Here is a 27,184-nt window from a genome sequence, read left to right on the forward strand (position 1 = left end):
TCGAGAGTAATTGGAAATCATACAATGTCACAGAGTTATACTCAGTAACTGTAATACTGCTTTTTTTTTTTTTTTTGCCACATGGCATCATATTTTCATTGATTACATGCCACTTTGCAGCACAGTAATACAGCAGAGACCTTAATTATTGATACATTTCAATATGTGAAAAGTGAAACGCGACCTCAATATGATTTGACAATTTTATTACTGAGCTCTTTTAGACATTAAAATTAAAAGCAAACTATTCTTTTTGATAAAAAGAATAAATAGAAAGTTGGAATTTTCAAAATAAAGGCGCATCTTGAGATGATGATGTGTATCGATATTTTCTCTTTGCATCGATGCTATTGGATCGTTAATCATTGAATCGATATCGTTACACTCCTATGCTACAGTATGAAAAGCTGCAATAAGTGTCCCCAACTGCTTATTTTGGACAGTGTGCTGAAGTCTTTGTGTTGTGTCCGCAGGTCTCTTGTGATCATCAGTACCCTGGATGGGCGGATTTCGGCTCTGGATCCTCACAACCAGGGCAGGAAGCAGTGGGACCTAGATGTGGGCTCAGGGTGTCTGGTGTCCTCCAGCCTCAGCAAACCTGAGGTAGACCAACCTTTGCATTATGTTAGTGAATGGTAATGCAATCAAAATCTAGATGTATTGCCCTTTACAGTTTTCACCATAACAAATATGCCACTCCATGTATAATAATTCAAATAATCCAGATTGGTATACTAAAACTATAAAGAGCCAATAAAGAGTCAACCACAGCCCCTTAAACAGGTTAAACAGACTGATTAAGATCTAGCAGAAGATGAAAAAGAGGTTAAGGATGCGGCCTTTGCCTCATAACAAACGCCGTTCCTCCTGGCTTTCTTTCCGTCGACAGTAAGACCAGTCAACCAAGGGTTCCTGTTGCTTACATTCATCTCATGTACACGCATACCCAAGACATACTGTACACCCCCACATAAATCTTGGAGTAGTTGTTTTGCCTGGAGGATTAGCCTCTTTGTTGACTGTGGTGGTTTACAAATACAAGCGCAGTAAGCCCCTCGTCTGTACATGTATACAGAAGCTTAAACCGCCCACACCGACATGCTGAAAGTGAAGTGTAGCCCAAACGCAGCTCTCCCAGATACATGCTAGAGACGTGTTCATGGTTTACTTTGATGTGGACTCGCTCTGTGTGAGAGTTTTGCCTGAGGGAAAAAGTCGGGGTGGCTGCTGAGATCAGTCTAATGTTTGTCTGCTGCTGTTGGTGAGGCGTGTTTCATTGTAATGAACTCTCTGGCTCTGTCATATAAATACGTTTCGGCCTTATTAGTCTGGTATAACAAAAAAATAATAATCTAGAGCCAGTTCATGAAGTTTAACTCCTTTTGACAGGTTTGCTTTTTAGTGGGTGAATTGGTTCTTAACTATGTGCCATTCAGCCTGAAAAGTCTGCATCTTTTCATCCTAGCACACTAAACTACAGCAGCGAAGTCCACTGATTAGCAAACCTACAATTAGGAGGGAAGGAATCACTGACTTCAGCTGTTGTAGTGTGGGTTGGAATAAAAAAAAAAAGAACCTTCCAACTTGCTTCCTGATGGCGCATTGCTGAAAACTGCTGTGTTTGAGATTTAGAAAAATACAATTCATGAACCTTTTGTCTCGGGTCCTCAGAGGTTATGTTGTGGAGAACCCCTAAAGGCTCCTCAAAGCACTGGAAGTTTAAAGTGCCCATATTATGAAAAAAAACCCCACTTTTTTCTGGGATTTGGGGTGTTATTTTGTGTCTCTGGTGCTTCCACACGCATACAAACTTGGAAGAAAAAAAAATCCATGCTTTTTTTGAGTGAGATACGGTTTTCTGAATGTGTCCTGCCTTCAGTCTCCGGGTGAGCTGTTCAAAATCAGCAGGGCTTTTTACATCACTAGCCGAAACGAGGTGGCCAACCGTAGCATGCTAGCTCGTTCTGAAAAACACTGCTACAACACACACTAGTTCACCATAATCTACAAAAGAACTACTTGCATGTCCCTGTTCTGCAGGTATTCCACGCAAAGTTGGAAGTGCGCCCTCGTTTAGAAGAAGTCTCCCGGCTAATACTGCCTTGTACTGACCGAAGTTGTAGAAACAAATGGCTAGCTAGATGATGTGATCTTACCCTGTACTGCGCATGTGCGACTGCCAACAAAGCTGTTACAATAGTGAGAGGTCTCACTCTGTAGCTAAAACAGAGACCTGAACACACAGGGTGAAAAGAGGAGCTGCAGCAATGTTTTAAAAAAAATAATTAAACCATGTAAGCCTATTCTGGTACAACCTCAAAATGCAATTATGAACCTGAAAATGAGCATAATATGGGCGCTTTAATACAGTAAAGATTGTGAGAGTGAAGTTTAGCTTCTCCACTCAGAATGTAAATTTGACCTAAATATAAAGTTGCACCCCGCTATATTATCGACTGAATTACAAGATATCACACTTGTTATATGGGAACTGCAGATTCTCATGCTGTCAGTGGATGGATAATATGATTCTCTATGGTCTGATCAAAGTCTTCAACTTGCTGTTTTGAACTAGGCTGTTTTTCTTAGTTCACAGAAAATGTACTTCTCCGAGATTCAAAGGGCGTTTTTTTCCCCCCAACATCAGTTTCTTTTCCTCTACTGTTAATTCAACTTTTTCCCCCCATTATCTTTACATTTCTCTAATAAAAAATGTGATAGTGACAAAACAACTTACATGGACACATGCACATACATACTTACAACAGGCAGTAGTGTAGAAAGTCATACAATTCGGTAATAACAACAAACTTTTCTGGACAGTGACTCAATTAACAGTGAAAGTCATCACATTATGACCCCACTGAACTGAAGTGTTTTTAATATAAACAAAGCAAACCTACATTTGCTCAAACATATTTTCTCTCTCTCTGGAATTGTAGAGGTTAAACTGAAAATAATTCAAATACTTCTTTGGGAGACATTTACTGTTAAAAATGATTGTCCAACAGGCAGTTTTTTTTATTTTGTAGCAAATAGCTTAGCAAGAAGTTCTTACTAGAAAGTGTAACGGGTACAAATCAAGAGGAAAAAATTGTTAAACACTGAAACAAAGTATTTCGCTGTCACTGCTTTTCACGGCTGCTTTATAGTCTCTCTGAGGACATTACATTGTTTTTCTTGCCTTTACATCTGTGCTCAGTGTGTGAGACCTCACAAGAGTGTCAAAAACGTCATAGACAGACACATGTGACACCCTCCCCATCGTGTGTGTGTGTGTGTGTGTGTCCCTCTATCTGTGTTTTCACCTGTTGGCCTTCATCTGGCTGAAAGAGCGGAGCGAGGAGAGATGCCTGTCAGCTCTGAACCCAGTGACTCGCTGTGACGTCATCTGTTATGGTCCTCAGAGTTTGCCTGTGTTATGCTTATGTACTTTATGTAATTTCAAATCTAGATTTGCCCTCTCTGCCCTCCGTTACCTGGGATGCCTGTCTGCTGTGTATGTGTGTATGGGGGGGGCTGCCACTAGCTCCTACCCCCCCCCCACGTCTCCTTAGCGCTTAGCAACGGTTTCATTGGTGCATGCCGGATCCCTGAGACACCATTCTGCTCAGTGATTAGAGGCTAGGGGGGGCTGCCGCCGTGCCATTGGCTGGCCTCGACATGCCAGGGAGGAAACAGCCAGTCACCTGCTGCATCCTGCCGAGTATGTATTTGTGTCGCCCTTTTTTTGTGTGTGAAATGAGGGACAGCAGAGCCACAAACAGCATTGTCTGCAGAAAAGAACCCATCACTTCAAAAAGCCAAGAGTCGCTCCGGGGTGTTACAAGGGGGGGGATGAAGGTTGTGTGTGTGTGAGGATCTTACATGGAGGGAATCAGTGGCAACGTGGAGTGAGTCATGCTGGGGGGGGGGCGGTTAAAGGGATGAAGAAGAATAGGGGGGAGGTTGGGCGATTAGGGGAGGTGAGGTAATGCCTCAGACCAGGGATGATGTCATCACATAACAGACAATACAGACACGCTCACACTTACATATACACACACACACACCTAGTACCTCTGCCGGCACGCAGCGTGAATGAATGAACGAGGAGAGAATTTGATTGATAACTCCACAATGACTAACGATTGATGGCCATGCTGTGGCTGATGTGACAAGCAATAATTCTTCTAGAGCGGCGAAGGGAATGATAAAAGGCCAGAAGGGCAGTATTTTTTGGCATAAAGTCTTTCTTCCGGCCACTCTGATTTTATTTTGATAGTTTAAAAAAATAAAAAATAAAAAAATAAATAAATTGTTTGTCTGGTTCTGTTCTGCCAGTGTGTGTGTGTGTGTGTCTCTCTCTCTCTCTCTCTCTCTCTCTCCTTTAAGTGGAGCAGTAGCCTTGTGGGCCAACAGTGGCACATTAGCGGCAGGTGAGAGCTCACACTGTTTGGCAGGTTCGCTGAATCGTCGACAGCAACACACACACACCAACACCACCCCCCCACCCTACTCCCTCTGAACCTACACCCAGACATTTCCCAAGGGCGGAATACAATGACATGAATAGTAATAGTCAAATAATGATCAAGTGCTCCAGCTCATTTGGATGACTTTGGATGAATGCCTCCTTCATCCAAAACAAAACAAAATGGGTATATAAATAGTATTTATAAAACACTAATAAAGATACACTACTAAAGATGAACTAATAATCATCAGTGTATTGCACATATAGTATTGATGCTAGAAAGTGCAAAGATGCACATGTTAAACCAGACTCAGACCTTGCACAGTGAAGACATGCGCTGGATGCTCCCTGCAGCCTCAAAATAACTGAATGGCTCTGTGGTGGTGTGGTAGTGGATCTTTTTGTTAGAGAAAGGCGCACTCACACATTCAAAAAAAGAAAAGAGGGTAAGACTTGAATGAGTCTGAGTTATAGCTCCTAAAAAATGAATAGGCATTGGAAATTCATAGCAAAAGAGACACACAAGGAGAATGGAAATGTTTGTGCGGTCACAGTCAGTATTTTAATTCATTTAGAATCTTTTTTTTTTAGGTGACGGGCTCTTTTGAATCTTTTATTTTAATATTCTCTAAAAGTTGAAAATGCTAAATGTGAGCCCTTTCCTGTTTTTGTTTTTCAAAGTTTGTCTTTTTTTTTCAAGATGCAACAAAAATATGAAACACTAACAAAAGAACCATGAAAACAAAAATGAAGACCGAACAAAGACATAAAATAACAGATCAGGGACGGGTCATTGATCATCATTTTATACACAGCTCATCAAAGAACACCTTTAATTTGCTTTGATGTTTTCTTTTCCTTAAAGAAAGGGTTTATAAAAATACATCCTTTTCCTCAAACCTTATTTCTTTCTGGAATGCTGTGCATCTACAAATTCTGAACAATTAACTCAAACAGATTTCCATTTTAATGAAATACATTTCCTCAGCAATAGCTAGCAGGATTTCTGTAAGCTTCATGGCATGGGTACACTAAGATTTAAATTAGTAAATGTACCCAACAGACATACTGTCTGGTGGGTAAGTAATAACATCTCAGATTATACTGTAGTCGAATGCCGAAATTCATAAAATGTGTGACACGGTAAAATGGATTGCAGAAATGTCCCCTTATCTAATCCACACTCCCGAAAAATTTAGTAGAAGAGTTTAGCATTAGATCTACAGTATATGTATGCAGTGTGAAAGGGGAACATAAAGTCGATGCATGTATTGGATGAATGTGTATCTGTAGTCAAGTGTAGAAGTAACGGCAACATTTTTCGTCTGGATTTCTCCACGTCAAATAATATTACAGAAGACCACAGAAATGTAAATAGTTTTAAACATTATTTTGAGGGCTTTCATTGCCTTTTATTACAGGGTTTCCACGGGGTCTTAAAAAAAAATCATTTTAAACAGGTCTTAATTTTTCTACGTCCATGTAACGCTACCTCCTAATGCTCTTTGAAATGTTTTATTTTTTATTCTGTGCTGTCGTAGTTGTTTCTTACACTCGTCCAAATATAATTCGCTGTTTATGTACAGATTATTATTACTCCGTGTCGCTTTTATTCAATTTGAATACATTTATTTACTTTGCAGGTACTTTTGTGACTCTGCATTTCGTTGTGCTTTTATGTTGTGATATAGCCTAGGTCTTAATTGTCATTCATAATGGTCTTAAAAAGGTCTTTAAAAAGTCTTACATTTGACCTGCAGAAACCCTGTATTAGAGAGAGTGCTGAAGGGGGGGGGGGAGAGACACACGCTCTACTGGGTGAGCAAGAGGTCACCCCAAAATTTATATTTTTAAAAAGAGGTCATATTAGGGAACTTTTACTGGCCTAAAAAACAAACTTTAGTGCCTTCTTTGATGACGTCCACCATAAAGACAGACTGCTTTATCTTTTAAGAGCTGTCAAAATATGCAAAGTGAATCATCCTACAGTACATGCCACAAACTCTACGGACTCATTCTACTACGCTGTGCGGTTTTCAAGCCTTGTTTACTTAGTTACAACAACAGAGAAATGGTTGATCATTTACCAGACGTCCCTGCCAGCTAGAGCCAATATGATGCTATTGTTGATAATGCACTGAACCAAGTTGGGAGAGGGGGTGTGGATAGGTCAGCCTGCTTGGCGCCAATCAGATTTCCTTACGTCTGTAACTTACATCTACGTAACTTTTGACAACTTCTGTTTCTTTTCGTTCAGTTTGACTTTTTGCTGATTTAGTGTTTTGTAGGGCGACATGATAGATTGGTCAGTGCAGAAATTAGTGTAATGAAATCCCGAGTCTATGGGAGATCTAAGAAGTGATCCAGGATAGCTGGTGTTGGAACACTTTGCTGGATCAGAGATGGATTAAGGCATCAGGAGCAGGATGACTCATCCACAGCTCTGAGACGTTCCCCTCCTGCTCTAAACCTCTTTGCTCCCCCTCAGCCATACCAGCATGGTGTGATGTGATGGTTATCATCTCCTCCTCCCCCCCTTCACTTGCTAAATTTATCCTCATCTTGAATCCAAATCACCCTCCTCCCTCGAAAAAGATGACATCACCTCTGCTCCTGGCTCTGCTCTCTAGTAAATCATTCGGCCACACATTTCTCCCTCCTGGCATTTTGTTAATCCACCACAAAGCAACCACACTGACTTTCTTTTTATTAAGTCTGATAGCATTTCCAATAGGAGGTGATTGACAGGTCACAGGTTCGACACCAGCAGCACCTGATGTGTCCATTCGTCTTTGGAAGCGTCCATTTACGAGACAAGGAATCGCTAATTGGTCCAAATTCTGCTGTTATGTCACGGAAAAGTTTGTTGAAAAGAGTGAGTCACAACTTGGATAGTCCAAATAAACAGATTTTTGATGACAGTCTTTGTATAATAATGACTGAAGTGCTCGAAGAAAACAATTGTCCCTACACCCCCTGATGAGCTAAAGCTGTGGAGGTCAAATCAGGATTAGGCTCAGGTTTTTGCAATGATGTCATCCTTGCCCCCCCCCCCTCCCACACACACACACACACACACACACACACACACCTACAGTGAGCACCTAACAGCACACATACAGGAGCACACACGCACATTATCCACGGTTGGACACTTTTTTTTATAAAGATCCAGGTTAATTACGTAGGCTCTTAGTTGTGTAATGGTCCCAAAGCCTGTGGATTGAGTCCAAGTGTGTGGGGGCTAAAGCTGCTGCTGTATGGGCGGAGGTGTGTTGGCCAGTGTTGTCTGTGTGGGCAAATGTTTTTGTGTCTGAACGATTGTCTGTCTGAGCTGAAAACGATATTTCAAACCGTAAAAGGTATTCCAGTAGGTTTAATCTATTGTGTGCTAAGGAGTTCTGCAGCATCTCTGCAGTTTGACTTTGAAAACATTTCACATTTTCAGGATTTCATAAAAGTTGTACTCTTTACAAGCAAAAGCTTTGCCTCAAACTCAAAAGAGACCATCTTTAACTGAGGGATTCAAACTTGACTGGTTCCAAAAAAACAAGCTAACCGATTAAACTGCCATGTCCGTGGTTGGGCCCCTTCCTGCACATGCCTATGTTATGGAATAACCCAGATGAAAACTCTTAAACCACTTTGGACGAAACCTTTATGATGTTTTGTGTTACCACATTCCTTTTCTTTCCTTTGTTGGGCTATGTGCTTTTCCAACTCATTTACATCAACCTGGTTTTGACACGTCAGCAATTGACACGAACGCTTTAAAACCAACCTGTTTGTTCCTGCAGGTGTTTGGCAATAAGATGGTAATCCCTTCACTGGACGGTGCCTTGTTCCAGTGGAACCGGGACAGGGAGACTATGGAGGCAGTGCCTTTCAGTGTGGAGTCCCTGCTAGATTCGTCTCACCGAATCGGGGAGGACACTGTCCTGGTCGGGGGCAAATCTCTTACTACCTACGGTCTGGGGGCCTACAGTGGCAAGGTCAGTGAACTCACCTTAGTTAGAGCTTGTTGTATGTTGATTAGGACTGTAACAGTATATTCGTTCCAAACCGTTTTCGGTACAGGACGTCCACATCAGTTCAGATCACTGTGCGACATTGGTTTGGTACGGCCTGTGACATAACCATGTACCATGAGTTTTACCCGGAAGGTTTTGGCAGCGCATTAGTTGTTGTCTATCAGCTGTAGCATGCTAGTTGATTTAGGCCAGTCATTTCGATCGACAACCGTTTGTTTCAAACCGTATGCCAACATTGTTCAACTGAAGTCGGGTCTCTCTGTGGAAACTTTCAATTAATAGAGTAATACAAAAACCGACTGGAAGGGGAGTGAGTTAAAGTAATTGTCGTAATGTTTTTTGAGAGAGGCCAACACGACACCTTGTTCTCACCACAAAACCCCTGTCTAATAACCCCCTTCGTCATGCTGTGTGCCTCAGCTTCGGTACATCTGCTCTGCGATGGGCTGTCGCCGGGGAGACGAGGAGATAGAGGCCGAAGATGTGCTCCTGCTGCAGAGGACTCAGAAGACTGTGCGAGCCATCAGGCCCCGATCAGGGATAGAGAAGTGAGTTTGATTTAATCAGTCAATCAGTCTGTCCTCGTTAGTCAGCCGGTCAGTCAGTTTGAGTCACGAAGCAGCTACTGTATCTTGTCTGGTATTCCACAAGGGTTCACAGGCACTCGATTGACTTTCCGTCAATGGTTTAAAAAAAGTCAGTTAACCTTTCACCCGCTAGCAGTTAACATTACTACGTCAGTAGTAGTAGTAGTAGAAGCATCATCATGTATCTATTGCCTTTGTCAGCGTCCTCTCAGCAGACCCATGTTAGATAAATATTACTTTTGTTTACTTTGGTACTAAGAGGGATAAAAATACTCAACCATTATTATTTATACATCTGAAAGTCTAAATCTAAAAGTTTGACACCTAAGTGTGATAATCCGTTCCAGAATTACAACTGAAGCGTGTCTTATCATTCTTGATATTAGATGGAACTTCAGCGTTGGAAACTTTGAGCTGAAGCTACTTCCTGAGACGCAGTCTGGAATGAACTTCCTGGAGGGGGAAGTTGCCAATGGCGACACCTGGAGGGAGAGTCAGCGGGTCATCACTGATGAACCAAAAGAGAGGGGGCAGACGGAGAAGCAGCAGAGCCAGAATCTAGACCTCGTCATCAAAGTGTCTGTTCCAGATTGGAAGATCATGGCCTTCAGCACCGAGCCTGATGGACAGCTGATCTGGGAACGACATGTGAGAAGTTCTAACTAACTGCATTTACTATTAAGTGTGTTTACTTCGTGGCCCCTCACTCTGGAGTTCATATATCAACTCATTCGGTATCACCTGTGTTGTGTAGTTCTGCACGCCCATCGCTTCGGCTTGGCTGGTGGGCGGGGGTAAAGTCACACCCATCGCCCTGTTCGACGACAACGCCTACAGCAGCCAGTCGGAAACGGATGAGGAGGATGACGACGACGATTCGAAGAAGGCCAGAGGAGCTGAAGCGTCCAATGTTTACCTTGGTAAATTCACACACTGCAGGCTTGTGTATTCCTCATGTTTTGTTGTAGGGCTGCACAATAGAGCTGAAGGTCTTTGCCCGAACCCGATGGGTTCGGTCGGGTTCAGTCTTAATTTCTATCATTTTACACGGGCTCGGGCTTGCGCTCCGGGTTGCGCGGTAAATGAACGGTCAGGTGATGCATTTCGATTAGCGCGAAAATGGATGCTGAGGAGATGAAACGGAGGCTGGCCTCTGGAGGACTTATTTAATTTCTTTGTTCCAACTTCCAAGTGGCCTATAGCCGACGTTAGTCATGAATAAATGATGTTAAAAAATGTATAAATGACTCATTCTTGACAAAAGGCAAAAGAGCTGTGTGCGTGCGCACATTTGAGTAATGTCAGGCTGTAAACAGGTTCAGGCTTTTAAAAAGATGTCAATCAAAATATACGAATTCTGTCGGGCTCGGGCCTTGTCGGGCCTAACTTTTAAGGCCCGATTACAGCTCTGCTGCACAGTATATTGTTGTTTTTTTATCGTCAATCAATATCAACTGGCGCAATTAATACATCGTGAAAGGCTGCGACATATCGCGAAAGACACTGCGACATTTTTTTGTGTTAGTTGAAAGAAAATATCAGCAGAAAACTGCACTTGTATGCAATGTAACTGCCATTCTTTTTATAGTGGTGCCTTTTTATATTCAATTCAACGTGCAATTTTTCGATGAAAGAATATTGGAAGTGATTTCCTTTCATTTGTTTTAAATGTAAAAAAACAATGGTTGTATTTAAGCAGAATACTGAAAGCAGCAAAACTGAGTACAATTAAACATCTGTTTATTTATCGCCGGCAATATCGCGATATTCAACATTAACGCATATTTTCCTCATATTGTGCAGCCCTATTTCGTTGCATTATTTGCAATTTCTGTGTCTTTATTTTCAGCACTAAGTCTCTACAGTATACGAGGTACCAGAGAATCGTGTGAGCATGTGTCTAACTCCTTTGCCCTGGGTTTATCAGGGATGTTCCAGGGACAGCTCTACCTCCAGTCCTCAGTGAGGATCAGTGAAAAGTTCCCCACCAAAGCCATCGGATCAGAAGATGACATCATTCCACTACCCACAGTCAAGTGGAAGCCTCTAGTCCGTAAGTTCACACCTCCATTGGTCATTAGGCGCTGTGGCTAATCACCAAAGCAACTTAGTTTGTGACGGCCACCTGTGGGCTGAGCAGTGACTGAAGACTGGCTTCCTTAGTATTGCTAAACACAAAGTGATACTGATACTGTGTTTTTTTTATCAATGTCTGTTTATTAAAGATTTTCAGATTGTACAAGATATAAACAAAATACAAACAATCAAAACTAATCTCAAACATCTACCCACCCACCTACCAGACCAACACTCTCTAAATTAAAGCCAGCCACCTTATATATTAGCCCCAAAGAAGGAGATCAAAAATAAAAACAAATATGAGAAATCAATAACATAGGAATATATATATTATTGGGTTACATTTTTTGCTTCCATGTTCTCTACAGATGTCAAGAAAGGCTGCCAAATAGTATGCAACTTTAAAACAGACCCTTGGACAGTGTATCTCATCTTCTCTAGTTTAAGATGTTGCATAACATCTCTAATCCACTGAGAATTTCAAAAAAGTATTTATTATTTATTCAATTATTTGTTCCCTGTCGCTCATGGCTTTGTTTCACTTAATGCACGGCTGTCTTGCAATTGTTGCTCCGATTCTTTTGATCCTTCTTTTTTACGGAGATGGAAGAACTTATTCATCTTTGTCCTTGACACAGATTCCCCATCTCGGACACCAGCCCTGGTCGGCACGGATGAATTTGACAAGTGTTTGAATAATGACAAGTTCTCCCATGACGAATACAGCAACGGAGCCCTATCCATCCTTCAGTATCCATATGGTAAGAACCTGATTGCGGACATAGGGCTGTAATGGAGCCACAGTAAAGTCACATCATGCTGCAGTGCACAGCAGAGAAAAGTGAATTGGCTGAGAGGGACAAAATGACCAACAAGCCACCGACTGAGTCATTGCTTTTCACTCTCCCTAGACAACGGCTACTACTTCCCCTACGGTAAGCGTTACCGGGAGAAACGCGACAGCGCCGTGAGCCTGATAAAGGGAAACGGGGCAGGAGCTGAGAGCCGCAGGAGAAAGGACCCTGTGCTGTTGCTGCCCTGGTGGAAGGAGATCCTCGGCACCATCGTCTTCTGCATCGCCGCCACCACCTACATCGTCCGCAAATTCTTCCACCCTCCCGCCCCGGTGGCCTATGTGAGGGTAAGACACAGAATGCCATGCTGCCAGTGACTGCTGGTGGTTATTCTTGTCATATAATGTTAATGTTAAGACACTACACGCAGCTGCCGAAACCAGTGACCGTATAAATAACCGCTTCCACATATGAGATGACTTTTACGATTATGATTGTGATTCGGTATGGATAAAGGCTTAATTTGAGTTTGTCAGAAAAAGAAATACAGAGTACTTCCTTTTAAAATGTCACTGAACGAACTTTGTCACATCCATGTTCATTGATGTCCGTGTTTTTATGTTGGTTATGAAAAAGTTAAAACTAGAGATTGACACTGGAATGTTAGACTCAACTGTGTATTTCTAAAGCAAGATAGAAGTAGGTGATTCTTCTGTGAATAGCGTCATTCAACATAAGTGCATTGCTTGTTATAGGAATGTCTCGTCCCAGAATTCAAATAATGTTCTTCCCTCTGTCTCATTGTGCCTGTGGCTGAGAGACTTTGTTCAGTGTTTTCTTAGAAAAAATGAATAACCCAGCATGCCACAGAAGGTGATCTTGTTTTTTTTTACATCCGAAACTTGGAAACCTTTCTAATTTCCTCATTGTGTCTTTGCTGTCCTCCTTCTGTCCCTAATAGCAACGTAAAGAGTCGGAGACACAGTGCCAGACAGACTGCAAGTTTGACCTTGAGGTTGTGGAATCCAAAGAGCCGGTTGCCATGGAGACCCGTTTCAGCGAATATGTGTCCAGGTACATTATTAACACACTGACATGACGCTGAGGCAGAATATGCTTGTAAAGTTTTTTTTTTTTCATGACTCAGGAGAACGTGACAAAACACTACCACTCTGTTGTTATCCTCGCACTTGAAATTACCACGCGAGTCTCACTCTTTCAAGGTGTAGCTACAGATTCGGCACTGTTACCATGGTGACCGGTGCTCTTCCAGCCTGCCTGGATAGGACAAGGCAGAGATGGGAGATATGAGGCGTAGTAGTGCATGATTGGATAACTCAGCTGTTTGCCATCAGACCCCACCCTGCCCAGCAGCATCTGCCACAGGGTCAGAGTGTCACTTTACATCACTGTCAGCACATTGTCACAAGTTTTTTTTTCGTTATTTTTGACGTCCCAAATATGATCAGTAGCCATAATTTATGGGCTGTCACTGACCACCTGTTGTCCGATCGATGGAGCGTGCATGTTTACATTCTTTAGCTGAATAATATGGCTCTCCCACCCCGAAACGCAAGCAACAATATGATTAAACAGCTTCTTTTTTTTTTTTTCTCCTGTTGTCACCCCATTATTTTGATCCACCTCAAAATGACAAACACCCACCCTCTTCTGTCCTTTAAAGCTGCTGCTGCAATTCATGCAACGTGCTTAAGCAGAAGTTTCCCTAAATAAAACTGGTGGCTGTTGCAGCAGCTGAGGTAGGCATGAGTCAGGATCAAGGCCTGAAGTACATGTGCCAACACGTTTCCTAATAAGACCGCCTCCAATCCCCAGAGGAGCATGAGAGGAGATACTTCATCAGGGTGTAGAGCAGTGGTTCCCAAACCTTTTCAGACCCTGAGCCAACCAACCCCCAATGTAACATTCATAGATTCACACAGATACTTATCAGTTTGAACTATTTTAAATATATATATATATATATATATATATATATATATATATATATATATATATATATATAATATATATATATATATATATATATATATTTTTATTATTATTATATATTTTTTTCTTCTGAAAATGTAGTTTAAAATGCGCAGTGTTTTTTTTTTTTTTTATGTTGTGAAACATTTATTAACAATGACTACGTTTACATGCACATAATATTCCGTTCTTTGCCCTTATTCTGAAAAGACGCTATTCCGACCAAGCTGTTTACATGTAGCCGTGCAAATTTTTTTCAAAGTTTTCCAGCGGTGGAGGACTTGTTGGACCGTGTGAACACAGCGTCCCTCTTTCATTCCTTCAACCGGCTTGTTGAAACGGTCGGTGTAGAGATGTGTGCTCATATCCAAAAACCTGTTGATATCCAGGTCTTTGATCATGTTTAAAAGTAGCTGTGTTTCTCCTTCTTATCGGGTCCGCAGCCCTGCAAATTGTTGGCTTGTTGGTTTGTGTACAGCGACCATAGCAACGCACAGAGCTGACCATAAGCCGTAAACAGGCAGGAGGCCGTAAACTGGGCATAAAACCCTGATATTGCGATTGTGCTGTATACATGTCAAAAGAATGCCTCTAAAACCCAAATAATACCAGAATATCCCACGTCTTAATCGGAAAATGCTATATTTGGAAAAAGGCCTTATTCGGAATACCAAAACGGAATATGCTGTTTACATGACCTGTATTAAATTCTGAATTTTGTCATATTCTGAATGTGGAATATTGGTGTGCATGTAAATGTAGCCATTGATTTGATAAATCAAGCACCCTTGTCCCCTCCTCAAGGCACCCCGCTGGTGTAGAACCGCTGACGTAGACGATAGTAAATGGAGGCAGAGTTTGGTGGTATCTCACTGTGAAGGAAGCTAAATGATTTTATTTATTTAAGTCAATGCAAATTCTTTTATTCCTTTAGCTGTCAGGCTACCAAACACAACCCGTCGATCTGTGCACTTGTTGTCACTGGCATGTTGATTTTGATGCTGAAGTTTATTTGATGTTACTTATTTATTTTAATCGATAGGATAGACTGTAAAAATGAATTGCTCTTGGGGATTAACAAAGTTTTGTGAATCTGAATGTAGATTAACAGAGAGCTTACAAATGATTGTTTATGAAGCTGCACAAGATGGAGGGTTTATGTGATATAGCTGACAGGTGTTGTGGGATTGAAATACCACTTGCGGTAGAGCTATGCTTACTAAAGACATTGTTAAAGTTACACACAACAAAATGCTGTATACATGTGCTTTCCCTTTGCAGTTGTAAGTTTAAACATTTGTATTTTCTGTTATTCAGCATGGAACCTCTCAGTCGAGTCTGTCTTAGCCTCATGGCAGCCAAGTATTTTTCTGACAGCACAACATTAGTTTGAATTCTGCAACTGTTTTGCTGTAAGTTGGTTACCTGCCAGCTCAGCAGCCACAGCCAGCCTTAGCAGGGATTTGACTGGTAGTAACTCCTTCCCTGGTAATCACCTTTTACCACTTAATACGCCTCCTTGACCACAGTGAATTGTCTGATCCCAGGTCTTTGAAATGGTCAGGGATATAGGTGATAACACACGTGTCACACGCAGCTCTTTTCTACCACTGAGAGCAGGGTGATTCTTCTTAGCAAAATGACAACCAAAGTGTCTCCTCCCCAGGTACCTGACTGACTTTGAGCCAGTGCAGTGCCTTGGCCGCGGGGGGTTCGGTGTGGTCTTTGAAGCCCGCAACAAAGTGGACGACTGCAACTACGCCATCAAAAGAATCCGTCTGCCCAACAGGTAGCGCCTCTCGCTGGTCACACCACAGACTTCGTTGCTCGAGGCTATTAGCTCTTCCTTTTATCTCCTTTTCTTTAAAGCTGTTGTAAGCAGTGGCCTACTTATCTAAACGCAGAGCAGCACACAGATCCACGACTGTTGGACAGTTTTGGACAAATATTTGCCATGCGTTTATATTTATACTGACAAGCATGGAAATGTAGTGTTTAGCTAAAGCGGATCTGTGGTAATTTTTTTTTTTTATTTCAGCTCTGTTGTTGGCTGGTACATCACACAGTGCATAGCAAACAAAATGATTTTTATGCCCAGTGTTTTTGTTGAAACGCTTATTGAGCCCGTGGTGTGTCAATACTAGGCTTATATGTGAGGGTCATTACAGTCAGTTAGCGTCATGGAACAGTTCCTGATATTTTTGTAGTCGAACAGTTGTAGTGTGTGATTAAAGAACACCAAACACAAAAAAGTTTAATGAACAGCAAAGTCTTATTAGTCAATATAAGTCTTATTAGGAATTTGTAGAATTTGTGTCTTGAGATCCTAAAAATGTGGGACCCAACTTCTGAAAAAAGTGGTTGTCCTAAATGTGAATGAAACTCTAAAGCTCGGTTTTATGTCGTACAGAGAGCTGGCGCGTGAGAAGGTGATGCGAGAGGTGAAGGCCCTGGCCAAGCTGGAGCATCCAGGGATTATCCGCTACTTCAACGCCTGGCAGGAGAGCCCCCCCGAGGGCTGGCAGGAGGAGATGGACCAGAGGTGGCTGAAAGACGCCAGGTTAGCCACGGATTTTTAAACATGTTATCCTGTACCGCTCAGCAGTTGGAACACGGCTCCAACACTGGGGTCTATGGTCCGGGGATGGCATCCATGCAAAAAATAAATGTAATCCTCTGACCAGGAGGAATTATGGCATCTCTGACATTTATTACACCACAGACTTTACATCACTTGGCTCACTTCTCAGGTTGATTAAGACGCATGGTTAAATGCCAGAGCGCCCCATGTACGGTTCGGTTCCGACCTGCGGCCCTTTGTTGCGTGTCATTCCCCCTCTCTCTCTCTCCTGTTTCACATCTCAAGCTGTTCAGTCTAATAAAGGCCTAAAATGCCCAAAAAAGAATCTTAAAAAACAAAAAGCATATTCACACGAGCATGTTTGCAGCGGTTTAGTTAAAGTCTGGTGTCTTTACTCCTTTTTGTTTTAGTTTACTTGGGTACATTAGAGCCAAAAGTAGCACCAGATAACCACGCAGAGACAAAAATGATCAACCTCTTCCTCTTTTGAGGCACCCATGCAGTAAGTTGTTACACAGCAAATGCGCCATGCCAAAGAAGAACAATTGTACATGTCTCGTTCATTTTGTTTTGTAAACTGTTTTGTCGTATTATATTGCACAATTGCCCAGTTATCTTGAATGATTAGTTGTAACATTGATGTAGTAGTTATGTGATTGGAGTAAGCCTGGCAAAAACCAAGCCTTCTTTATCTCTTTCAGTACCACAGACTGGCCAATGAGCTTCCTGGACCACATGGAGGCGCTGTCAGTCAAAGTTCCAGTGTCCAGCTCCGTGTCCCCGGCCTCTGGGCCCGGAGGAGACGTCCTGGAGGCCTCCGCCGACGCCAGCGCGCTGCTCTCCAGCAGTGCCGGTAGCGCTGTAGGTTTTGACGACGGAGACCTGTCCTTCCACCCGCTGCTGGGCCACGACAGCCTGATGTCTGAGAGGGACAGTCAGGCGGACCCCGACGCCTCCGACACCCCCCACTCGTTCGAGCTGTGTCCTCCGCGTGGCCCCAGCGACTGCACGTCTTCTTCCTTTGACATCGTGTTCGAGGACTCGGGCTGCGACCGAGACGCCGACGCGGACACGGCCTCATCTTCTGGCGCTGCCAGTCCCAGCACGCTGACGGAGAGGAACAGCTCGTCTTCCTCGCACACCAGACATCAGGAGTCTGTCCCGCCCTCCTCTTCCTCTCCCCCCCGGCCGACCTCCCTCACCCTGGCTCTCCCCCCAACTCCTCCGACCCAGAGAGTCCAGCCCTCTCCCAAGGTCAGTCCATCATTCACTCAGCTGGCTGTCGTTAACCGGTGTCACAGTCTTATTTTAGGGTGAAGACTGGGCTTTCATTATTAATATAACTCCTTACTGTTGTATGTACAGGTTTGTTGTTACAGGTAAAGGTTGACACCTAGCATATTTTTTCTCTGTTTTTTAGCTCAAGGAAAACATTTTTTTTCCAAATATTATACATTTTGATTCCTGCCGGTGTGGACATTTGTTATGTAATTTAGCATCACCGAAATAATGAGAAATATTTATTATAACACCAACATTTCGTGTTTTTTATATTAGCCTTTTGGCTCACAATGACACCATCTCTCATATATCCACAGTACTGTAATTGCAGTGAAGGTGCAGACGTTAGCCAGAGCCGTTTTATTTTTACAGACACCCTTTTTTTTTCTCTCTCTCTCTCTCTCTAAAATGAAATAATAGTTTCCAGTGTCCGATGTAAAATGGTAATGTATTGAAACCTTCTTCCCCTGTCTCCAGGTGTACCTGTACATCCAGATGCAGCTCTGTCGGAAAGAGAACCTGAAGGACTGGATGGCTCAGCGCTGCTTCCCGGAGCAGAGGGAGCACAACCAGTGTCTGGATATCTTCCTCCAGATCGCAGAGGCCGTTGACTTCCTGCACAGCAAGGGGCTCATGCACAGGGACCTCAAGGTGAACACACACACACACACACACACACACACACACACACACACACACACACACACACACAACACACTGTCCAATAACAGGCAAAATTGTTTGTATTTGAGCGGTAAGATAAAGTTATCCCTTCAATTCATTTCCCATTGAAATTGTAACAAATCCTGATGCTACTATTTGGACGTTGAATTGTTCACCAGGCTCACTGATAATCAGGCGGACCATTTCTATTGCAGATCAAACTGTCAAAACGTCTTTACACTCTGCTCCTAAAAATGAGCAGATCTCAAAAATTAAAACCTTTACACAGTTCAAATAACTTATGGAGTGTTAAGAAATATTTTGTTCATGTTTCAACATTTAGAAATCGTTTGGGTTAATATGAAATGGAAGGTGAAAAGGCATTTTTAACATTTTAATACTTTTGTTAATAATTTTAGTTTATTGACTTACATAAACTTTTAGCTTAGGTTGTGCTGATTTTAGGGATATGCAAGGGATTTTAGGGATTTTTTTTTATGAAAAAAGTGTAAATATAAAAGTGTAAATGTGAAATATTGGAAGAAAAAAAAAAACAGAGAGCAAGTGCCTTGTCTAAAGACTGATGTACCCACTAACGGTTCTAAATCTGTTTTAAATCCCATTCAAACTTTCCCTTTTCTTTTTTTCTCTTTACTCCACAAAAAACAAAAAGCATCGATTCCACAAACACAAAAACAAACAACTGAACAAATATGTGACAGATCAGGTCTAACCATCAAGTAACTACCAAACTTCGAAAGATAAAATGAATGGGAAAGAAAAGAAATGCAAATAAAGAAATAAAAAAATAAAAACTAACAAAAATAATAAGGTGCTGGAGCTTCCTTCCTTATTGACAACTCCCTTTTTTTTATAAACTCAACGATATCTCAGAGTAATCAGATTGACAGAAAAAAGGGCACACAAACAAAAAAACAATAATTTCCATAAAGAAATAAGACAAACAGCCAGTATTTTGAACTTCCTCATTGGTCTGTCCTCCCTATTAAATACAAAACTTCTTACCTGCCTTCAATTTCAATACACCTTTCAAACTCTCAACGATCTCTTTCTGCCAAAATGCAAAGCTTCATTGTGTATATGAAGGGATGATGAGCTGATAACGACAGGTTCATGCATTAGTAATGCTCTCTGCCTTCATGTATTTCACGTTTGGTACATGTTTACATAACATAGTCTATATCCTTGACGTTCCACTTCCGGGATTGCTCTGTTGCCGCTGGAAAATCCGCCAGATTTCACTCAGGCTTTCACGATTTCACACTCCTCAGATCTCTGCAGGGTGAATCCAGACAGCTAGCTAGACTATCTGTCCAATCTGAGTTTTCTCTTGCACGACTAAAACAACTTTTAAATGTACACATTCCACCAAAACAAGTTCCTTCCTGAGGTGTTTTTACAGAGGCCCCGCGTCTTTTCTCCGGTGCTTAGCTCCGCCCAAGATAATTCTGATTGGTTTAAAGAAATGCCAATAAACCAGAGCACATTTTGCCCCCATCCCCGAATGCTGTGTGGAGTAGCCAGACCCTCCTCCAGCGCGCTTTGGAGGAGGGTCTGGCAAAGCGAGACTACCATAACTCTAACCTGTCCCCACCGGCCCTGCAGCCCTCCAACATATTCTTCACCATGGATGACGTGGTGAAGGTGGGAGACTTCGGCCTGGTGACGGCCATGGACCAGGAGGAGGACGAGGACGAGCCGAGCGCCCTGACGCCCGCACCGCTGCTGACCCGCCACACGGGCCAGGTCGGCACCAAGCTCTACATGAGCCCGGAGCAGGTGAGCACACGCACATGGGCCAGTGATGCTGTAGGATAAGCATTACAGAAATATTGAGATTATCATCCGAACAATACACATAAAACTACAATAAAAAAAGTATAACTATGTGGCCGGGTTGGCTCAGTGGGTAGAGCAGGCGCACATATACATAGAAGTTTATGCCTTGACGCAGAGGTCCAGGGTTCGAGTCCGACCTATGACGATTTCCTGCATGTCTTCCCCCTCTCTCCCCTTTCTCACCTAGCTGTCCTGTCCATTAAAGATGGAAAAGCCCAAGAAATAATTTAAAAAAAAGTGTAACTGTAATAAGATCTGATTCCACACTATCATTTCATATCACGGGCAAGTATGGTAGGTTGGTCTCCTACTGGGGGCTGCACGATATGAGGAAAATATGCGATAACATTGTTGAATAACTCGATAACTATATAACTAAAAGTGCAGATTTCCACTGATATTTGGACAAATATCAAAAAGTATTTTTCGCGATATGTCACAGCCTTTCGCGATGTGTTTATTGCGCCAGTTGATTTCGTCAGCCCTATCTCGTACCTCCAATACGGACTTTATATCTCAAACTCCATTTTTTTTTATCCTGGCAGCTCTCTGGGAACTCGTACTCTCACAAAGTGGACATTTACTCTCTGGGTCTGATCCTGTTTGAGCTGCTGTATCCGTTCAGGACCCAGATGGAGAGAGTGAGGGTGAGTCAGCCAACACAGGGGCACACAATCAGCTCTTCATTTGACTTCATTTTTTTTTCTCCTTTTTTACTCAGTTCCCAAAAGGGTTGTAATACAGCAATACATTACCCTTTGACTGCCTAGCACATGATTATTATAGTCCATTTAGACTGTATTTGTATAAACATAAGTAAAGACAAAGGACTGTGTAAGCAAAGCAAAAAACCTCAAAGGGAGGTTTGGAGTGACTAAAGATTCATTCATTCAGATTCAACAAAAGCAAGATTATACAAAAGTCTATTTTTAGAATAAATGTATGTAGCAAGCAATATTTACCCCCAACTAAACTATTATAAACTGAAAAGCCATTAACATTTTCAGATCCCATCCAAAACTGACATCATTTAACAATCATTTAACAATCATTTAAAGATGTAAAAATGATATGATCCCATTTTTGGCTTCAGTAAGAATCCCCACTGCTTAACTAACTTAGATTTTCTTAGTGTGTGTGTGTGTGTGTGTGTGTGTGTGTGTGTGTGTGTGTGTGTGTGTCGCGCCTTTGTCTCTGTAACAAAGGGCCTGATTATCCGCCAGCACAGCTCCACTCACAGGTGTTTACATCCTTTTTTCTCCCAGACACTGACAGAGGTGAGAGCGCTGCGTATCCCAGAAGTTTTCTCCAAAAACAACGTTCAGGAGGTGAGTGGCCATCTGCTGCCACCCAGTGGCTGTAAGCACAAACTACATCTGAACCAACAAAAGTGTTTTTTTGTTTATCCTGAGAACAAGCAAATAGTGAATGAACAAAGCGGGACACATCCCGAGCTGTGAGAGTTCATTGTTACTGTGTAGTCTGTCAGAGAGGGATTTAAATGACCTGTCCACACCAACATGATCCACTTGGTGAGTCAAATCTGCTGAGCTAATCCAATTATGAGGTGTAGTTGGATCATTTTGCTCTCAAATCAACAGGATATGAAGTTAATTATGCTATTATCGTCATACTACACACACTAAAATGCAAATGGCAGCATTATTATCTGAGACCGTTGTATTGACATGATTTGAAAACATCATTTGTATCCATAATCCCATTAGACTCAAGTTATCCGTTCAAAGTCAATTGAAGGGGGCGCCTGGTTAGCTCACCTGGTAGAGCAGGCGCCCATATATGGAGGTTTACTCCTCGACGCAGCGGCCCGCAGGTGCGACTCCGCCCTGCGGCCCTTTGCTGCATGTCATTCTCCCCCCTTTCAAGTCTAAGATGTCCTATACAAATAAAGGCCTAAAATGCCCCAAAACATTATCTTTAAAAAAAAAAAAAAAATCAATTGAATATGTTATTTTCTACCACACCAGGTGTTTGATGTGGGGTTGGTCACATGACATTGTTGTTTACCTGTTGACCTTGTAATGAGATTACATAATCCCATAACATAATCTGTGATTATACCCTCACCCTGTTATCCCAGTGTAGCACTTTACTAGTTGTTCTATTTTAAGAACACACAAGTGTGTGTGTGTGTGTGTGTGTGTGTGTGTGTGTGTGTGTGTGTGTGTGTGTTCAAATATCAATTTCTACTGCTTCTTCTGCTGTGTTACATGTAGGGCTGGGTTAAAAGAATCGATTCTCCAATTATAAATCGATCTTTGTTTGAGTGATCTGATAATTCAGCTGATTCATATAATCCAAAAGTCAATCTTTTGATATATGCCTTTGGGTGTATGAATAAAAAGTACTTTAAACAACATTTTGGGGGTTAAAATCTGAATGGAAACAACAGAAACCCTTTCTTCTTGCTTGTACAATTTACAGCATAAATTCTCTGAGAATCTTTTTCATGTCCAAGCAAAATTGGAATTGTAACTGAAATTTCTCTAACCTTATTGATAACGAATCGATCAGGGACATCATCGGGAAGTCATTGGCGTTACCCAGCCCTAGTTACATGAGCTTCAACTAAAGCAAATCAGGTTGCACTGATGGATGATATTATTAGCTGTGGCATTACTGTAGCATGTCACTGTTGTGAAAGGCCTGACAGTACTGCGTTTTCTCTCTGTGTGTAGCTGAGTATGGTGTGCAGCATGCTGTCGTGGAGCCCCAGCGAGCGTCCCGAGGCGGTTGAGATCACAGGGACTCCCCTCTTCCAGGAGCTGGAGCTGCCTTGCCGACTGGCCGTGAGGCAGCGTTCCCGCACATACAGCGCCTCGTCCATGGGCCGCCCCTCACGCCAGACATCCGCTACCTGAAAGTCCTACAACGCAATATGTGACCCCCATCTCCCAATCCCCCGGTTTCCCTTTCATTCCCCCCCCCACGCTGGTCTGCAGCCCAAGAGAAACACCTCAGCCCCCTGCCATCGCACAGACTTTAACGCCAAGTACGACAAATGTGCCGGAGTTTATCCCTGTGGCTTTAGAGCAGCGAGACAAATTCCTGCACAGTTACTCTCTTTGGCAAATACACATGCCGTTACATATTCGCACAACATTATGCTGCCCACGTTCCCAATTTTAATCACACTTACAAGTGGATTCATATTTTAAAAGCAACAGCCGTTCTGTAATGTTCACGACCAGTCTTGGCTCAAGTGGAACAAGCAAATAATTCTTAGTGGCTCTATATACCAGATGGGCAGTGTGTACTGCAGTCAGTCAGCCCAGTGTAGAGTGAGCTATTATCCACAGAACATTACGACCAATTGGTTTTTGAAATGTTTACCTGTGATTGTCTGAAACAAGTAGCATTCTCCTCACTCTGACACGGCAAACCGAGTTATCTGGTACTCGGAGATAATTGACATATTAAGGACTATTTGACATATGTTTTGATTCCAGTCTGGTCACAACACGCTGCTTGCTCCCAACATTCAGCCAGTGTTCACTCACCCACGCTACACCTCAGGTATCAAGACCAAGAGGACACTCCAAAGGGGCCTTTGATGCTTGATCATCCTAACTACTAGTGATTAGTACTGATCACTGGTACGAGCACTAACGGGTGTTCTGACACCCAATATGCCTGATTTGGGAGACCAAAAAAGACCGTCTTTTTTTCCTATGTGTTTTTTTTTAATGAGAGAAGATGATGTATTGCGTAGAGAAGAGTTATGAATCCAGATCAGCTATGATTTGCCTTTAGAAAGGGGCCTACGGCCTCCTCTGAATGAATGCGGAGCCTCTGGCTACTGTCTTTTTCTGCATGTACCTGATAGGAAAGTGAAGGGGCGAGTGTGAGTTTGTTATCTTAAAGCCAGTACCTGGAAGCAGTTTTTTCTGTGTGTAAATTTACACAATGACTCGGAGGTGCTTCAATCATTTTCCAACACCCCCCTCTTTGCTCTGTGTATATAACGGAAGGGAGAAAATCTGTTTATATCTTTTTTTTCTTTGTTAATTCAGAAGATATGTTTGATCAATCCTGTACATATTGTAAGGCGCCATTGCTTGTAAATGGCTTTTTTTTCAAGAGGCAACTGTAAGATAGTGTGATATACTGTGGGCGAGAGAACAAAGAGGAGACGATCTCTGCCATTAATGGATAGCTGAATGTTCCAGTGTGACCTCCAGAGACAGAATGATGGTGGTCACCTCTTGCTCTAGCCGTTTGAAATGATTCTCAGTGTTTGTTTCCACATGTGCGGGGTACCGAGTGGAAGGGGTTTGCCCCGCTTTGAGCACCAGAGTAGAACCTGCAGGACCAGAGTGCCATTTGAAAGTCAGTTAAGTGTACTTTATCTGTAACCTGATAACTCACCTCACATTTTTAGGAATTGTGCTACTGTGCTCCAACCCCGTCCAGCTGGTGTTCCCGGGGAAGCATACTGAGGTCTGTAGCCCTCCCATGATGGGGACAAATAGCATTTAGTCAAGAAGATGATACTGTTTTATCCCCTGTACATTGTCTACTGGGGACCCGGACCTGATGTTGGTCATGTTTTATGTACATAAGAAGTGCTGCAGGAGTCATGACCCGTTTGCAATTTCACACACACAAACTGCTAATTGTAATGTGCTTTCAATGATTGTACTTTTCTAAGGATCTTCTCTTCCTTTTCTTATTTAATAAGGGCAGTTTTTGATTATTCTGCAGTTGTTTTGTTTTTTTGATTACTCTAAAGTCTTGACTTTGTCTGATACAGGAAGTCAAACTGATGTTCGTCCACTCAGCCCACTGCAGATGAGTCACTCTTGTTGTAAAATGATCAGTTCTCTCTTCAGAGTTTAAAGCCGACTGTACTCCCACCATGAGAAGGGTGGACACTGGTTTAGTTCCACAACGGCATATCCTCAAGTTAAGGGGGGGGGGGGGGGGAAAACTCGTGCTACAAATTCAGACAAAAGCTTTGTGACCGACAGTATGTAGGTACTGTTAAGTGTTGACAATGTGACACCTTTTGTAGAACTAATGTTTGTTATATTTCAAAGGAATTCAATAATGGATCCAGGATCAATCCTTCTCTCCCACAAAATTAGCTAAAAGGATTTTGTATTTTTTTATTTTATTTTATTTTTTTTGTCATCCATTTCACAGAAGTCAAATTCTTGGGAAATTGTTATTTAAAGACTTGTTTGTGGAGGATTTACAACAAGAAAAGAAGGAAACTTTCAAAACCTAAATCACCTACAGTAAATAGCTTTTCAGCTTTATACCATTAAGCATTACAAATCCACATTATTGACAATAGGGTTTTGTTCTCCTTTTCACTCAAACCAAGAACATGTGATTATAATGTAGGTGTTTTCATGCTTTGTTGAATTGTGTTTCTCCTCCTTCCACTCCTGCTGTCCAGGTAGCTTTTCCTGATGACATTTAAATTGAACCCCCCCCCCCCCCCCCCCCCCTGTCAATCTCTAATGCCTCTGTCTGGATGTGTAGTTGCCTGTTTTTCTGCACAAAACCCCATTCTCTGTCCATTTTGAATTGTAAATATGTTTATTTGCTTTATTTATGTTTTGATGCCGGGATCAATCCTTTTTGGGTTGGTGTTATTATGAATGCACTTCGAGCGATGGAGCGCGTTGGAATATGATGACTTCTTACAAGTCTAAATTTAATAAACCGTTCTATACCATTTGTACAGTTTTGTGTCCTTGGTGTGCAGTCTGTGGGATGGTGTTGGGCACTTGGGTCATACGTCACCTCAGCATCATTAGGCAAACAACCACCAAAGTTAAGACTTTCATAAGAACAGAAAGGTTTGTTTCTTTAAGCACTGGTCCTATGCATCATATAGGTGTATATGTAATATATATTTATGTCAAGCTGTCCAGCGCACAGAAACGCAGCAGTCTAATACACAACTACACAACCATCTGAAGTATGAAGTATGTGCTTTTGTAAGAAAAAAACTAAACAAGAAGAAGCTGACACTGAATCAAGAAATAACACATTTGCAATGATAACATAAAAAACTACAACACTTAACTATGTCAATACTGGGTGCCCGGATAGCTTAGTTGGTAGAGCAGGCGCCCATATATAGAGGTTTGCACCTTGACGCAGCAGGCCCGGGTTCGACTCTGGCCTGCAGGGAGACTTTCACACTTTTCACTCAACTCCCTCACTGCAGAAATCACCATAGCAACAACTTCTGCCAAACACACGCGCACACACACACACACCTCCTATCACGGAGACTCTTTACTGTGGCCGTGTTGTCCTCTCTTTGCAGGACATGTCCAACAGCAGAGTAAAGGGAGCTCAGATCAGCTGTTACTAATGATATTAACCATATACAGTACCTGTGGTGACGATGTCCTTTACTCAACCATTGTATTTTTTCTCTCTCTCTCTCACACACTTCTGCCTGTGTTTTTGGGATGTGCACCAAGTAGTAGGCACACTATCATGGATTTTTCGAGTTGAAACATACTATTTTTTTAGACAAAAATGCCACACATTTTGAACCCTATAATGTAATATTTCACCTATGTGAAATTCAGTACAGGACAGCACTCCTGTTATATAGCCTATGTAAATATTTTACATTTATTAAAGGCCCTGCACACTCACACAAGTGTTTTAATGTATCCTGTGTGATTGGACCTCTGCTTCGGTTGAAAGTGACAGATGTATGCTGGGAATTATGCTGAATTATGCAAAGTTACTGCTCTCCATATCTATCAAACACAATTCATACACATTGTCACAGCCCTGAGAGGAAGCCTGATTAGGTAAGATGATGAAATTCACCTGTGTGGGTGTTTACAGCTGTGCACTCTTTT

The 27,184-nt window shown here is 42.2% G+C and overlaps 1 protein-coding gene across 1 annotated transcript in view; it reads left to right on the forward strand.

Annotated features, from left to right (window-relative positions):
- Positions 1–26,033, forward strand: part of eif2ak3 (eukaryotic translation initiation factor 2-alpha kinase 3) — a 38,382-nt gene extending 12,349 nt beyond the window's left edge. Inside the window, exons 2-18 of the mRNA XM_078276876.1 lie at positions 474–603; positions 8,254–8,448; positions 8,908–9,035; positions 9,461–9,722; positions 9,829–9,994; positions 11,002–11,127; positions 11,792–11,914; positions 12,065–12,294; positions 12,909–13,021; positions 15,606–15,728; positions 16,350–16,499; positions 17,222–17,774; positions 18,279–18,452; positions 20,091–20,264; positions 20,870–20,971; positions 21,590–21,652; positions 23,024–26,033. Coding sequence (XP_078133002.1) covers positions 474–603; positions 8,254–8,448; positions 8,908–9,035; positions 9,461–9,722; positions 9,829–9,994; positions 11,002–11,127; positions 11,792–11,914; positions 12,065–12,294; positions 12,909–13,021; positions 15,606–15,728; positions 16,350–16,499; positions 17,222–17,774; positions 18,279–18,452; positions 20,091–20,264; positions 20,870–20,971; positions 21,590–21,652; positions 23,024–23,206 — 2,995 coding nt within the window. The 3' untranslated portion in view covers positions 23,207–26,033. The remainder of the gene's footprint in view (positions 1–473; positions 604–8,253; positions 8,449–8,907; positions 9,036–9,460; positions 9,723–9,828; positions 9,995–11,001; positions 11,128–11,791; positions 11,915–12,064; positions 12,295–12,908; positions 13,022–15,605; positions 15,729–16,349; positions 16,500–17,221; positions 17,775–18,278; positions 18,453–20,090; positions 20,265–20,869; positions 20,972–21,589; positions 21,653–23,023) is intronic.
- Positions 26,034–27,184: the final 1,151 nt, after the last annotated feature.

Source organism: Sander vitreus, chromosome 20, assembly GCF_031162955.1.
Source record: "Sander vitreus isolate 19-12246 chromosome 20, sanVit1, whole genome shotgun sequence".
Taxonomy (NCBI): Eukaryota; Metazoa; Chordata; class Actinopteri; order Perciformes; family Percidae; genus Sander; species Sander vitreus.